This window comes from Alosa sapidissima, chromosome 6 (genome assembly GCF_018492685.1).
Source record: "Alosa sapidissima isolate fAloSap1 chromosome 6, fAloSap1.pri, whole genome shotgun sequence".
Taxonomy (NCBI): Eukaryota; Metazoa; Chordata; class Actinopteri; order Clupeiformes; family Clupeidae; genus Alosa; species Alosa sapidissima.
In genome coordinates this window covers 1919378-1936338 of record NC_055962.1, presented here as the reverse complement: position 1 = coordinate 1936338, position 16961 = coordinate 1919378, and the positions used below count along the sequence as shown (strand labels likewise).

The 16961-nt window shown below is 39.1% G+C and overlaps 1 protein-coding gene across 6 annotated transcripts in view; it reads right to left on the bottom strand.

Moving 5' to 3' along the window:
- Positions 1-16961, bottom strand: part of slc5a6a (solute carrier family 5 member 6a) — a 106075-nt gene that overhangs the window by 2488 nt on the left and 86626 nt on the right. For 5 of the 6 annotated variants that reach the window (XM_042096319.1, XM_042096317.1, XM_042096320.1 and 2 more), the window contains 2 exons: positions 1570-1673; positions 27-148 (listed from right to left, as the gene is read on the bottom strand). The exons of the other annotated variant lie outside the window; for it this stretch is intronic. In XM_042096319.1, coding sequence (XP_041952253.1) covers positions 27-148; positions 1570-1673 — 226 coding nt within the window. The remainder of the gene's footprint in view (positions 1-26; positions 149-1569; positions 1674-16961) is intronic. 6 annotated transcript variants of the gene reach the window in all.

The window sequence follows — 16961 nt, the reverse complement described above, 5'->3', positions numbered from 1 at the left end:
ACTGTGGCTGAGCATGTGAACACTACCTTGTCTAACAGTTTAGTGACACAGCACAGTTTCTCCTTGTAATGCTCTGGTAGGAAAAACAGCAGGGTGCTCAACACAGGGTATACTGTACCGGGGGTCAGCTCCTTCTCCTTCATAGGCCCTGAAAAGCAATAAAAGAGGTTGACTTTATCAGGCCTGCTCACCACAAATTTTGCCTGCAGATAAAAACTACTAAAAAAAAACTACTGTTAAAGTGTTACTCCTGAGTAAAAGCAACCTAGGGTCCATTTACGGTAGTTAACAACGTCAAACTTTTGTTTGAGAGCAAAATTACCTTAATTGATGGCGTTTTGAGCAAGACTGAATGGGCTTACAGTGATGCTAACCAGGCAAAGTCCATGTCGCTATTTTATACATCATTATACGGCATCGTTTGTCTTGTTATGTATCTTGTTTGTTGGAGCGCTTTGGGTTGCACTATGTGAATGTTAAATGCGCTTTAAAAATAAAACTGACTGACTTATACCATTAACAACCCAGCTGAAAAAAACAGCTAGAAACCAGCTTAAGCTGGTAGCTGGTTTGAGCTGGTCTTTGCTGGTTTTCTTCCAGCTCTTGCTGGTCTTTGCTGGTGTAGCTGGTGCTCGATGGTGTTTTATGCCCCCAACGTTGTCTTCCAGGCAGCGCTGCCACCGCTGACTTAAAGGCACCTAATCCTTAACCTAACCCCAAAACTAACCCTAACCTTAACCCATGCCTAACCCTAGTGCCTTCAGGGCAGCGCTGCCTTGAAGACAACGTTGGGGGCATAAAACACCAAGAAGCTGTTCTGTTGTGTTGCTGTTCTGTTGTGACCAGCCTGTCATGTTGGATACAGCTGGTGTAAGATGGTCATTTTGGTGACCAGCCTGCCAAGCTTGATATTGTAAGTGTAAGATGGTCATGCTGGTTTGCTAGAATGCCCAACACAAGCTGGCATGGCCAGTTAAACCAGCAATGTAGACCAGCAACACCAGCTAAAATGACCAGCTTGAGGTGGTAAGACAAGCAAAACAAGCTGAATTACCATCGTAAGCTGGGTAAACCAGCTGAAGGTATGTTTTCACAAGAGTTTTGCTAGTCTAGCAGGTCAACCATCATAGGGTGGTCAAACAAGCTGGTTAACGAGTTGGTCAACCAGCAATCCACCTTTAGCTGGTCAGGCTGTTTTTTTTTCAAACTTTTTTCAAAGTTTGAAGTTGTTAACTACCGTAAATAGACCTTAGGTTGTTTTTCCTCTGGAGTTTAAAGAGTCAAACAGGATACTAAATAACTGTGACTGGCGACCAACATTTGGTAAACAGTTACTGATATTGCTTCGGAAAGTATTTTCCAAATATGAACACAGAAGTATTCACAAATCAATTAATTAAAAGACGATTGAGCATCAGAACTGGTTTCATACTTTAAAAATTTGCTGGTGTGGCATGGTCACAAGGTTATTTTCTTTTATTTTCTCAAGTTAGTTACAGGAGTACCGTTCAAGTAAATATAACTGAGGGCTACAACATGTTTTCCATTTTAGAAAATGCAGATCCACACCTGTGAAAAGGCTGACTATCAATCCAACCAGGACAACTGTGGCAGAATTATGAGCACTGTACCACATGTAGGATAGAGAGTAAAGTGCCTGCACACCTGTGGGCCTGTGTACAAAGAAATATTTAATTAAAATTCATATTTTATTGATTTTTATGTATCTTAACACAAATACAGCAATATTGGCAGCCCAGTGTATGTATGTATACACTGGGCATATATGTGTGTATATATATATATATATATGTAAAAACATTTTGGCAGTTTATCTTAGTCTTAAAATGTAAACAATGAGGGAAAATCCAACCTTGTAAAACCCTTAAACAAAAATAATAATAATAATAATAATAATAATAATAATAATAATAATAATATTAGTACCTCTGCATTTAATACTTTGTAAAACCTCCCTTTAACAATAAAAACGGTTCATTCTTTTTCAGACTAGAAAAGTTGACCGAAGTGCTTTTTTGATTTTGAAAAACTCTTTTTTATTAAAAAAAGTTTTTTGCTGCCTTAACGTGTGCTATTCACAAGTTAAACTCCCGGAATTTACTTGACCATCAAACTCCATTTTAAAATCACGGATCCATTCATTTTTTCTGTTAGTCTGACATTTTCCCCGGGTTGCCAAATTGTGTATGAAATACACCCTATGGCTTACGCAATTCAATTTCAACTCTTGTCGTCATAAAACCTGGCAACGCTTCAATGTAACAACTGATATGATGCCAATGTGACCGTCGAGTGTTCAGTAGCTACATTTTTTAAAAGAAAATACACAAAAAGAAAACGAGTCTGCTTCTCTGACTGACGTCTTTACCTTGTTCTTGCAAAGGTCAGTGCCTTTGGGAAATGTTCAGGTTTGAAGCTTTATGCATCAGTTAAATCTGGCATACCAATTACCAAACTAGAACACGTTTTTTAACGGTGTTATTTTGGTTACGTTGACATATCAACCAGATGGATTATGCTACAAAAAGATAAATCCTCCTTTTGAATGTCCCGTGTTCGTCCTCCTATTTGCGCTTAGCTTCAGGGTTTTCCTGATTGCAACAGTAGCATTACACCTGGCTAAAGAAACAAACGTGTCTGCTTCTTTTTTCCTATCCATAACGGTACAATTATTATGACCGCCGCTAGCGAAGCGGTCATATAGGGATTGTCAAAGTTACCGATACCCGGGACACCGAACCACCGGGGCACATGAAATTTGGTGGGTATGTAGCCCCACTAGACTTTTACGGAAAAAAATTTGTTTGGTCCCCGGGGGCCACTCCAAGCCCCCCCGCTCGGTGGGCCCCCCGAAACCCAAAAAATGCAGTTTTTCCTAAATAACTACCTGAACCGTGGCACCGAGGATTAAGACATTTTTATGGTATGTTGGTCTCAAGGGCCCACATCAACCTAGCCCATAATCACTCATTTGTGATTTGCACCCCCCCGGTAAAAATGAAAATGCAATATCATTCTGCTTTAATCACCCCTCTCTTCAGTTAAGATGTTCAGAACTGCACCAAATTTTATGTGTATGATTAACCTGACATTCTCTGGGGGTATGCCAAGTTTCGTAGAATTTCATTAAATTCGTAGAATCACTCATTGGCCTGTAGATGGTGGTGCACACATATACACACGCACACACACACATAGGCACGCACATACCATCAGTATTGACAATTACAATGGCCGATACATAATTACAAATTCGGTAGGATTAAAGGAAAACCAAATATTCATCATAATAATTTGGCTGCATTTCCAGTATTGGCGTCACATAGTCGTTTGTCCACCAGATGGCGCATCGTTGCAGTGAGACGCAATTTTGTTGGAAGTTAATCTAATCTAATCTCGCTTCCTACAAGGACAAGACTGTAGTTCACCGCAGAGAACGGCTAATAAGGGTAGGATGATTTCTGCATGACATGTAATTCCCATTTCTTCTTGAAGCCGAAATAAATCTGAGAATGTTTATCGGACATGCTTGGTTTTTACTGCAGGTAGGCTACGTTAATCTTAAATTATATCAATAGCCTAGAGTAGTCAAGTCAAGTCATATTTATTTATATAGCACACAACGCAATGTTATTGACCCAAGGTGCTCAGAAATAAAATAAACAGTAATAAAAACAAAAAATAAAGACATAAATGACAAAAAATAAAAATAAATAAATGAAAATACAAAATAATAATAATAATAATAATAATAATAAACAGATTATGATTGTAGATAAAAAACTAGATGTACCGCATAGCGGTACAAAATATGACCGCCGCTCAGTCCTGTACATCCGTTCCGCGAAAATAAATCACACTTCAATTTGTCTCCATATTTTACTCCATCCCCCACTCTTGAAACTTTTGTGTATGCTTGTTTGGCATGCCTGAGTGTGTGTGTGCGGCTGCACAGAGAGTAGCCTACTGGTGCTGAAAAGGTGAATAGATTGTAGAATAGCCAAAGAAGATGTAGCATTGTTATAAAACCTTTAACATCTCTAAACAATCACAAGTAGGGCAGTTCATCAGTTCATCCATTGCAACTGGATTGATGAAAGGTCACTTACACCTGTAGGCTACATTGTATTTGGGAAAAGCAAAAGGTATCAGCATAATGTTATTTATTTATTTATTTATTTATTTATTTATAAACAAAAACATCTCTGTCAGTTCCGTGCCGTTTTCAACAGCTATCAAAAACAAAGGTTATTTTTGGATGGATGGATTTTTTGTGAATGTTTCTTCTTCTACATAAGATTTTAGTCATCTTTAGTTCATGTAATACTTTATTGTCAATGCACAAATTAAGGAACAGTAGTCTGAAACGTTATTGTTAATGCACAAATTAAGTAACAGTAGTCTGAAACGAAATGCTGTTTTACATCTAGTGGTGCAAATAACGGACATGTCCAAATGGGCCTTGATGAAATGCGTCGCTGGACTGTTCATACACATTTTAACGGGCCAAAGTTGAAGAGCTGTTGTCCGTTATTGTTCGTGCAAATCTGGGCTGATTCATGTTCCCTTGCATTGTGTAACTGAGGTCCATGGCTAGTCTGGCTTTCACCAGACCAACCTCAATCTTTTAAGAAATCAAAAAATAAATAGCGGGCAGATCAGGCTGGGTTCACCAAGCCTAGTCCATAGGCACCCGATATTGTTCACGCTCTGGCTATTCTAAATGCAAAAATGCATCAGGGAGTTATGACAAAACTGTAACTAACACACTAGATCCTAATAGAAAGCTGTTAGCTTCCCTAAGCTACAGGTAGGCTTATAAGGTAGGCCTATTTACAACATAAATTGTCAACAGGCTATGCTGGCGACACAAATAAAATCTCAGTTGGAAACCAATGGCTTACGCCTTACAGTATCAAGCGGACTTAAACTGCCATATCGTGGCGAAAAGTTGTAATAAAATTCACGCAGCTCCATGAGTCAAGGAAAGCGCGAATGAAGTAGCCACTTCTAAATGGGACCCACTACAGTAGCTTAAGGTGTGTTGCTAAAGCAGCCATAATGAAATGAAGGTGTCATTGTTTGGATACTTCACACACACGTGCTTTTTAATTTCACAGACTACAACTACCAAGCTGGAATCAAAGCACATCGATTCCCCTCTCACACCCTGCACGCACTTAAAACAAAATAAACAGGCGTCTCAGTCTCACGCATGTATAGGCAAAACTGTAGGCCTATCAGACCGGTGTAACGTTGGTAAATCTTCCATTGCACAGAATGATTTTTGTAGCACATGCAACAAATGACAGTCGAAAGATACAATTACAGTGCTGCTTTCAATTTGCTTGGTATAACCGCATTTATAGTTTTCTACAAATGCAATCAATCAAATTGGCCTCCATCACTCTAACGCTAACGGTAACATTACCTAGGTCCTTATTGATATTATAAGATTAACGTACCTGCAGTAAAAACCAAGCATGTCCGATAAACATCCTCAGATTTATTTCGGCTTCAAGAAGAAATGGGAATTACATTTCATGTGAACATCATCCTATCCTTATTAGACATTCTCTGCGGTAAACTATAGTCAGAGAGGGTTAAAGCGGAGCGAGAGGCGCAAACGTTCGACAATTTCCACGTTCGATTATTGCAAGGGGGAGGGGGTGAAATCCCCCTTTATGCAGACCAGAGTAAACCCTCGCTGCACTAATGTCAATGGAGACTTGTGGAATTTTACCAATAAATTGGTCATTATGTCTTTCTGGATTGGTTGAGGTTTTTTTGGAAAATTTTGTCATAATCTGTAAGTGTTTGGGATCATTTCAAGCCTAAAAGTGTAATTTTTTAGTGTTCGGATTTGTAATAAAATAACTTAATATCAGACCATGCTGCTGCCAGTTACTGTCTGGTTGTTAGCATGCTAGCTAGCCTCTTAGCTAAGGTAACATTTTAAACGGAGAAGTGTAATTTCTTTGAAATGACAACTAGCTGAATAACATTACTGACATTAGTTAAAGTGGATAGTTTATACTCAAGTGAATTTGCAACAGTATATTAAGTTTAAGCGAAGTCCTTCAACTACTAGTCACTTGTTAGTGCATAGCTGTATTGCCATAGCTACTCCCATCCACTTGTATAGCATTTTAAGCTAGCGTTAGCTAGCTAGCTAGCTCGGTTCACATGACTAATTAAATTATTCATATCATGTCCTAAAGAATGATTCATTGGTATCATACATGATTATAGACAATAATACTGTGAACACAATTATGTTTATCTGTTCTTATTGCTTATTAAGAGAGAAAGTTTATTTAGTGACGTAAGGTGACACTCCCACTTATGCAGACTGGAACTGTCCCGTTTTGCTCCCATAGTAACGAATTACGTTGCTCTATCTTGCTAGTAATCAAGGATCTTTGCTATAGTCCTTGTAGGAAGCGTCCATTGTTATTCCAACCCACGTTTAACTTCCAACAAAATTACGTCTCACTGCAACGATGCGCCATCTAGTGGACAAACGACTACTTATCGCCAATACTGGAAATGCAGCCATGATGATGATGATGAATATATATTTTGGCTTTCTTTTAATCCTACTGAATTTGTAATTATGTATCGGCCGTTCTAATACCGATAGTATGTGGGTGCCTGTGTGTGTGTGCATGTGTATATGTGTGCACCGCCATCTACAGGCCAATGAGTGTACAGTCACTAAATGTACACATAATCTATTTTTTTTAAGACCCCCCCATGGATGAAATTCTACGAAACTTGGCATACCCCCAGAGAATGCCAGGTCAATCATACAAATAAAATTTGGTGCAGTTCTGAACATCTTAACTGAAGATAGGGGCGATTAAAGCAGAATAATATTGCATTTTCATTTTTTATCGGGGGGGTGCAAATCACAAATGAGTGATTATGGGCCAGATTGATGTGGGCCCTTGAGACCAACATACCATAAAAGATTCTTCATCCTCGGTGCCACGGTTCAGGTAGTTATTTAGGAAAAACTGCTTTTTTTGCGGTTCGGGGGGCCCAGCACGGGGGGGTGGGGGGGAGTGGACCCCGGGGACGAAACAAAATTTTTCCGTAAAAGTCTAGTGGGGCTACATACCCACCAAATTTCATGTGTCCCGGTGGTTCGGTGTCCCGGGTATCGTTGACCAAAAATTCAGGAAGTAGATGACGGGGGGGGGAAAAAAAAAAACTTTGACAATCCCTATATGACCGCTTCGCTAGCTTCGCTAGCGGCGGTCATAATAAACATATGGTTACTGAAACTACTACTACTATAGGCCTAGAGAAAGATGTACAGTAAAGTTAGATGCCAGTTAATATAATGCAGAAAAGAAATAGAAATAAGATTAAATAAATAAAAAATAAAATAAAAATAAACAACCAAACAAGGGGAGAAATTAATGGACATTATAGGCCAAAGAAAATAGATGGGTCTTTAAATTTGGTTTAAAACTACTGATGGTGGGAGAGGACTTAATTTCTATAGGGAGATTGTTCCAGAGTCTAGGGGCAGCAACAGAAAAAGCTCTATCACCTTTAGTTTTAAGGGTTGCCTTTGGGACTGATAGGAGAAGTTGTGAGGAAGACCTCAGTGGCCTAGAAGGACAGTAGGGACTTAAAAGGTCACAGATATACTGTGGTGTCATTCCATTTAGGGCTTTGAAAACAAAAAGTAAAACTTTAAAATGAATTCTGTAATTGACAGGTAACCAATGGAGTTGGGCCAGCACAGGACTTATGTGCATAATTCTTTGTAATTCTTTGTCTTCTTCTAGTAAGAAGCCTAGCTGCTGCATTTTGGACTAATTGAAGTCTAGCAAGGGTATATTGGTTCAGACCTAAATACAGAGAGTTACAATAGTCCAGCCTAGATGTAACAAAAGCATGAATTACAGTTTCTAAGTCAGTATATGAGAGCCAGGGCTTTAATTTAGCTATTTGTCTTAGTTGAAAAAAGCTTCCCTTAACCACACTACTGACGTGCTTATTGAAATTCAAAGAGGAATCTAGGAAAACACCTAGATTTCTGACCTCACTGTGGCAATTTACAGCCAGTGGCCCAAGTGCATTTCTTATCTTAGGAACAGAGCTGAGTGGACCAAAAATAATTATCTCTGTTTTCTTTTCATTTAATTGTAAGAAGTTTGCAGCCATCCAACTCTTCATGTCATTAAAGCAGTTAAACAGGCTTTCCAAGGTGCAGGAACTATCGGCTGTTAATGGCAGATAAAATTGAGAGTCATCAGCACAGCAGTGATATTGAATGTTATGTTTGTTAAAAAATGGAGCCAAGAGGAAGCATATATTAGGGAGAATAGCAGAGGGCCTAAAATGGAACCCTGAGGGACACCACATTTGATAGGTGCAATGGACGAAGAGCAATTACCTAATCTTACAGAGAATGTTCCAGGGCTCCGAACCGGTTCAAGGAACGAAAACAAAAAAACGAAAACGAACGGAATTTTACGGAATTTTACGAGGAGCGGAAACGGAAACGAAAGCAAAATAGTCTTCAACTGTTCCGGAACAGAAACGTTATTCTGAAATCCACAAAACCAGTTAATAACGTTTTTTTTTCGTTCTCTATATATTTTATAAAATTTCACAAAAGCATATCCTATGTCAGGGAGACTATTTCCGGTTGTGCGAAAAACAAGCCCGCCTATGCGTAATAGCCTATTTTGCCTGTCCACGCCTTGTCATTTTAAAGTCGGGATTTGAAATGTTTGCGCAATTATAGCCTATTCTATGTAGAAGAGTTAAACGGGAAATTTGAGATAGGCCTTGTCAGCAACAGACAGGTTCGTTTATAAACAGGGTTGGAATTATAGCGCAAGCCTTTGAAGATCTCCATATGGATAAAACTTAGGCTACAACCAGGTAAGGAGTTTAGCACGTATCCAGAAATATTTTTGATAAGAAATTATTTATAGGCATAGGTTAGGCCTACAGTAAGTCTGTAGGCTATGGGATGGATAGCCCATCTGAATGTTTTTGGATGCCGCCTGTGATTTATTATTTTTGGGCATAGCCCAAAAGGCTATAGGCTAAATCAAGGGGAAATAATGAGTACGTCTATTCTAAGGTAAAGTCCACAAAAATACACTTGATAGGCCCGCCAAACACTGCCGGAACTTTAAGAACGAACGATATTTTGCGTTCCGAACCGGTTCAGGACCGATATGTTGGTGGCGGAACGCATGCAAGAACGAAAACGTTAAACATAGGCCTACCTGAACCGTTCGGAACGGAACGTTTGAAAAATAATTTCGTTTTCAAGCCCTGGAATGTTCTATCATTCAGATATGATGTGAACCATTTCAACACCACCCCTTGCAGACCAACTTCATCCTCCAGACGTTTTAACAGGATGCTATGGTCAATGGTATCAAAAGCAGCACTAAGGTCAAGAAGTGCTAAGAGGGCACAAGAACCATTATCTACTGAGCAAAGAATATCATTTTGCATCTTAAGTAGAACAGATTCGGTGCTATGAAGTTTTCTAAAACCTGACTGAAATTTATCTAGGATGTTGAAAGCATTCAAATAAGAAGTGACCTGAGAGAGAACAACTTTTTCCAGGATCTTTGAAACAAAAGGTAATTTGGAAATAGGCCTAGTTTTTCAGGTCACTGTAATCAAGGTTGGACAATTGCATGCTTAAAACTAGAGGGGACCACTGCAGTAGATAGAGAGCTGTTGATAATGGCCAAAACAACAGGGCAAATGATGTTAAAGACTTCCTTAAACAGGTGTGAAGGTAAAACATCTGAGTGGCAAAAGGAGGATTTCATATGAGAGACCACTTCAAATAGCTGGGAGGGAGACACAGGTTGCCACTGCTGAAGGCAGCTGGGTGAGAGTTTTATAACTGAGGGATCAGAAATTAAGGAAGGAATTTGAGATTTAATGTTATTAATCTTATCAATGAAGAAATTAAGAAACTTCACAGTTTTCAGTGGTGGGAGTGATAAAGAGAACAGCAGCAGGAGGATTTAAAATAGAGTTGATGGCACTAAACAATATTTTTGGTCTGTGAGCATTACTGGCAATCAACTTAGAGTAATACTAGCTGACTTAACAGAGTTTTGGTACATCTTTAGAGAATCTCTAAAAATGTCATAAGAGACTTGGAGTTAGTCTTTTTTCCATTTTCACTCATTTCTCCTACACACTTGTCTAAGAGAATGGGTAGAATCATTAAACCAGGGAGTGGAGTTGGTTTTTGACCGTTTTAGTTAAAGGGGCAACACAGTGTAGAGTAGTGGAACAGGAAGTGTTGAAGAGATTAACTAATTCTTCCGTATCAGAGCAGGTGGACAGGACATCATTGATAGCAGGTGACTGAGTAAGCATAAAGGTGTTAGAGAAATGTAAAGCTGTTGTTGAATTTATGGCTCGGACAAAGGAGTGGGACTTGGGCGGAGAGACAGGGGAACAAAACATAGAGCATTCAAACAAAATCATAGAGTGGTCAGAGATACCAATATCAACAATTTCTAAATTAGACACAGAGAAGCCAGAGGAAAGTACAAGGTCTAGAGTGTGGCCTTTCTGATGTGTTGGTGCCATCACTGATTGAGTGAGGTCAAAAGAGTCCACTATGCATAAAAACTCATGAACCAAAGGTTTTGATGGGCAACAGATGTGAATGTTGAAATCCCCAAGAATCAATAATTTGTCAGAATGAGTGGCCATGAATGATAAAAGGTCAGAGAATTCTTGAATAAAATTAGAACCAATTTTAGGTGGTCTGTACACTAATGCACAGAGGACAGGGGGATTAGCATGAATTTTAAAAAGTTGAACTTCAAAAGTAGAGTAAACATCAGTTGGTATAATTCTACAATTAAAACAGTCTTTAAACACAGTTGCTAGACCACCTCCAAGACCAGTAGACCTTGGGGAATTGAAGAAGCTGCACTTAGGAGGGCAAAGTTCACCGAAAGGCATTACATCACCGTTGTTAATCCAAGTCTCTGTGATGAAAAGAAAGTCCAGCTGACGAGACGTAAAGTTGTCCTGGAGAATGAAGGTCTTGTTCGAAAGAGACCTCACATTCATTACAGCTTTGAGGTCACGTGATCCGTTGTCCGGAGTAATCAGTGGGAGTAGGCCTATGCAGTCTTGGTGCTCGCTTGTTCTGGTGGATGGCACAAGAGAGTCTGGCACATTATCAGGGACACTGCTCCATGGTGGTGACAGCAATCGCCGTGTGCAGGTGCCGTACAGAGAAGATCCAGGAGGTCGCTGTAGATTCTCCACTGACACTGTAGGGAGCGGTTTGTTTGCAGGAGCGGACTGTTCTGGAAAGCAGCGTTGATTCGGCAAGAGATCCCGTGGAGATGATGGAGGGATGCTTTCCTGTGACGCTCGGATGAGAGAGCGACGTGCGCCTCTGTGCAAGTAGCGTTTCCGCCGGAGGATCCCCGCTGCCCGGCAAAGGTGGATCACCTCGAAGTTGATGGTGTCGGTGGAGGCGAACTGTTGAAGTTCAAGGGGTGTGTAATGAAAGCCCCCCATAGCCGAAACACAAACTCCGACACGGATTGATGGATCAGCCAGACCAAAGTGGAGTTGATGTTATCGGTGCATTTGCAGTCACCTAGCTAGCACGAAGCCTCAATCTCCGGCTGGTCAGTCAACCGACTATACCCAGCAGCTGGACAGTCAACCGACTGTATGAACCCAGCGTATACAGGATGGAAAAGGAGAGAGACACTAGCACGAGTCCAGCACAGCTTCCTCCACACAAGCAGCAATCCCAAATAGCAGTGTAATAGGCCTCGCTAATGGCAATTGGCAGAAAAAACAGCTGATCACCAGGCGAAAAACAAAAACAAAAACAGAGCGCTAGAGGCAGACTTCATAAAACGCAATAAAAGTGTAGAAAAACAAAATAAACAATTTAAATAAAAAAGGCTATCTATAACTGTACAGCTAAATTAACGAATGTGCAAGAATTGAAGAAAAAATAATCGGGAATAAAATAGTAAAATATAAAAAAACGAACAAAAACTGGTCAGACAGAGCGGCTTGAGCAGCCAGCGTCCCCGTTGCTAAGCGACCCCGAGTAGGTAAAATAATGTTACCATTAGCATTGGTTGAGTGATGGAGGCCAATTTGATTATTGATGTATTTGTAGAAAACCATAAATGCGGTTATAGGCTACCAAGAAAATTGATAACAGCACTAATTGCATCTTTCGACTGTCATCTCATTTGCTTATGACCATAACCTAGGCTACTAACAGGAGCTAAGTGAGTTAGCCACAACACGTTCGCTACGTGATGGTTTTCTAATGGAAAATATATAGGCTACCTGAAAGATAGCCTGTCTATGATGCATCCTAAACACCGGGCTGGGACATTTAGCTCAAAGTGTCAAAAAGCATCTGAGTCAACGTTCATTCCCAAAACACCCATATAGGCTACTTCAATCCTCTATTTTTAAAGGTGATTCAAGTAAGGAAGAGCATGGCTCAAAATAAAGTAACTAGGACTGAAACTACATAAATTCGTCAAAGTGAATAATTTGTGTCAACTCGCCGCAATGTAGATTTATTAATGCACCCGTGATCTACATCTCCATTTAAACCAAATGTTTTAGAGCGCACGTTGAGAGATGTATCCAGGGCAGGGCTGTACCTACACATATTTGTTGCACGTGCTACAAAAATCATTCTTTGCGATGGATGATTTAGTACCAACGTTACACCGGTCCAATACAGTTTTGCCTATGGCTATACCGTGAGACTGAGATGTTTTTTATTTGTTCGAAGTGCGTGTTCAGGATGTGAGAGGGGTGGGGCCAGTGCGTGGATATCTCAATCGCAAAATTAAACAATATTTCTATCGGGTGCCTACCATGGACTAAGCTGGGTGAACTCAGCCTGATCTGCCGGCCATTCCTTTTCGATTTCTTAAAAGATTGAGCTTGGTCTGGCGAAAACCAGACTAACCATGGACCTCATAGTTGCAAAATGCAAGGGAACATGAATCAGCATATTATTTGCACGGACAGTAGCCCGTTAAAATGAGTATGAACAGTCTAGCAACGCATTTCATGAAGGCCCTTTTGGACATGTCAGTTATTTGCACCACTGAGTAAAACGGCATTTTGTTTTAGACTACTGGTATTTCATTTGTGCATTGACAATAAAGCTGAATATCATATGAACTAGATGACTAAACTTATGCATATGTAGAAGAAGAAACATTAACAAAAATCCATGACATGACCTCTCTTCTTGATAGCTGTTGAAAACTGCAAGGAACTGACAGGGATTGTTTTGTTTAATAATAAATAAATAAATACATTATGCTGCTACCTTCTGCTTTCCCCAAATACAATGTAGCCTACAGGTGTACCTTTCATCAGTCCAGTTGCAATGGATGGACTGTGATGAACTGCCCTACTTGTGATTGTTTAGATATTTTAAAAGGTTTTATAACAATGCTACAAATTTTTTGGCAAGTGCTACAAATCTATTCACCTTTGCAGCGCCAGTAGGCTACTTTGTGTGCGGCCCGCAAACACACATTCCAAACAAGCATACACAAAAGTTTCAAGAGTTGGGGATGGAGTAGAAGATGGAGACAAATTCATTAATATGATTTATTTTCATGATTTATTAAGGCCCATGTACAGTAAGGGCCAATATCTTGTGATGTAAACAAAATTTCACATGTTGAATCAATGGTAGCTGGCTCTATTCCTCAAAAGTACACACATTTACAGTAGATGTTTTTTTTTTTTTTTTTTTTTAAATACCATAAATGGCCTTGAAATGGCTCATATGTAACTTTACACCTTCTTCCTCATTTCAGGAATTGGGACCTATCTGGCATCTCCACACACTGTTCACTTGCTACTGGAACTGACACTGTGAAGTCAAACTCTATTTAGGATAGTTTGGGAATAATGGGAAGAAAGCTGCATGGGGAAAAGAGAAAACAGTGCTGATTTCACTTTCAGTCAGGTTAGCGGAGAGGAGTCGGCCAACACTATCAATTAAATCTCCTCCCATTGCGTTCAGTCCGCAACGTAACACAAGTGACGCACCCCCAAGGCACAGGTGGTTAATTAAATACTAAGCGGGAGTGAATAGGGGAGACACGACAGCAAACAATAGAGCAGACGCTGACAAATGCAAAGGCAAACGCCGAAGAGTTACCTGCGTGTTCACGAAGTTCTGTGCAATCTGGGACATTTAAAAGCTGGAGAGACTGACGGTAAGGGATTTATACCACTTTTAATGTTGGTGCTCGAACCAAATGCATGCCTTAATTGGCTTGGAACGTGAATGTCCGTGGAGGTGCGGTTCCACCTGCTGTCCGTGCGTTTAAGTAAATGCCTGAATTGTTATTTTGTATGCTTAACGATTTAAGCAACGTATGTTAAAGCTGGATCGTATTGTGCTGTAGGCCTATTGTATAGAGGGTGCTAATGGGCCTGTGAGTTTGTAAGCTACAGTTTGCTTTAGGATGTTTGTGGGGTTCTATGTAATTTAATATGGGCTATATGAGTTATCTAATTAGAGGGGATGCATCCCCTCTATTGAAATCCGAAAACTTATTATTATTACAGTGTATGAAAATGCACTGTACTGTTCTTCCTAGGCAACTTCTTCTTATTATTATTATTCCGCTTACCACTTTTTCCGTACGCAATTTCTCTTCAACAGTTTAACTTAGAAACTTCATTCAAACTTTAACGTAGGTCTTCAAACAGATCGGGTTGGTATGACTTTTCAACTTTGAAACTTTTATACTTTTTAAACTATTAAAGAAAAACGTTTTAAAAATCCCCATAGACTTAACATTGCCGATTGTGACATCATAATACGGCCGTTAAGCAATTAGAATCCTATGGCAGGTGTTCAGGCCACCTGCAGCCTCAGGCTTTAAGCATTCAATCTGGGTCAATTAAGACTACACATCCTATTCAACTGTTTCCTCTGCCCAAAACTGTTTCAAAATAAGTCCTCACTACAATAATCCACTGTTAAACAATGTAACCCATTAAACTACTGAACTTTTTACATTCAACTTTTAAACGGTCTACTTTTAAACTATCATTAAACTATCTATCTATTAAACTAGCTGTCTATCAACAACTTTTAAACTATCTACATTCAACTTTTAAACATTTAAACTATATACATTCACTAGCTGTCTATCAACAAATTTTAACTTGTCATCAACTATGTCAACACTTTTCATCAACTATGACTCCTACCCACTGTAGCTAGTTAGCATGGTTAACAAAGTTAGCATGTTAGCATTGCTAACATTGTTAACATTTTTAACAAAACTGCTAAAAATGATTAGCTAAGTCACATGGTTAGCATAGTTAGCATGCTAGTTAGCATTTTTAGCAAAACTGCTAAAAATGATTAGCTAGGTTTGCTAAAGTAACATGATTAGTATAGTTAGCATGTTAACATGCTAGTTAGCATAGTTAGCATAACTACTAAAATGATTAGCTAAGTTAGCTAAGTCACATGGTTAACATAGTTAGCATGTTAGCATTGCTAGCATAGTTAGCATGTTTAGCAAAACTGCTAGAAAATGTTAGTTAAGTTAGCTAAGTAGCATGGTTAGCATGTTAGTATTGCTAGCACTGCTATAAAACATTAGCTAAGTAGCATGGTTAGCAGAATTAAAAATCTTAGCATAACTGCTAGTAAACATTAGAGCCATTCCAACTTTCAGTTATCACCATTAAACTATTTGAATATCAACATTCATTAAACTGCTAGAAAACGTTAGCTAAGTAGCATGGTTAGCAGGTTAGCATTGCTAGCACTGCTATAAAACATTAGCTAAGCAGCATGGTTAGCATAGTTAAAAATCTTAGCATAACTGCTAGCAAACATTAGAGCCATTCCAACTTTCAGTTATCGTCAAATATCTACCTATACACAGCCATTAAACTATTTGAATATCAACATTCATTCAACTTCCAGTCTGTCAACAACTTTTAAACTATTTACCTTCAACTTTTAAACGGTCTACTTTTAAACTATCATTAAACTATCTATTAAACTAGCTGTCTATCAACAACTTTTAAACTATCTACTGTCTATCAACAACTTTTAAACTATCTACATTCAGCTTTTAAACAGTCTACTTTTAAACTATCAACTTTTATTAAGCTATGCAACCACCATGTCTATCCTAGCATCACCGTAGTAACCATCTCTGTATTATCTGTTTTAACTATACATGATATTTTACATCACAACTTTAGCATTTTCATGCATTGGTAATTCCTTGGAATTGCATTTCTAGTTATTATTATTTTTCTTTTTACCTTTTTGTGCGCGCTATTCAGCCCAAACCGCTTAACGTACAAATTTGGTTCAAACACCGTTCCGTAGATCTTCCAAGGCTTTACCGTCCTATCCGTTTTTCATTTTTGAGAAGTTTATACTTTTTGAGATATTTGTAATTAAAAGTGTATTTTTCCCCCATAGACTTGAATGGGGGCTGTGATGTCATAATAGAGCCAGCTGCGCTCGTTAAGTAGTTCTCAGAGCAGTTCCCAGGCTAATCAGAACACTGGCACAGGTGTCACCTGTGAGGAATTCAACTGTCTCAGCCTCTAAGCATACAATCTAGCTCTACCTGAACTACACATCCTGTTAGTGTTTCCTGTGTATCAAAATAAAAGTCCCAGCCATATCTCATGCATTCAGCATTATATCTCCAGAACGGCTTGACGTACATGCATCAAATTTGGTACGAGTGTTTTTATGGACTCAAAGATGAAGTGAGTTGATGTTGGAGGTTGAAGGTCAAATGTCAAGGTCAAAAACACCTTGAGTGTTATATCTCAAGAATGCCATGTCACAAGATTAAAATTTGGTTACTCCAAAAGCACCTTTGCAGGTATCACAATTACCCTAC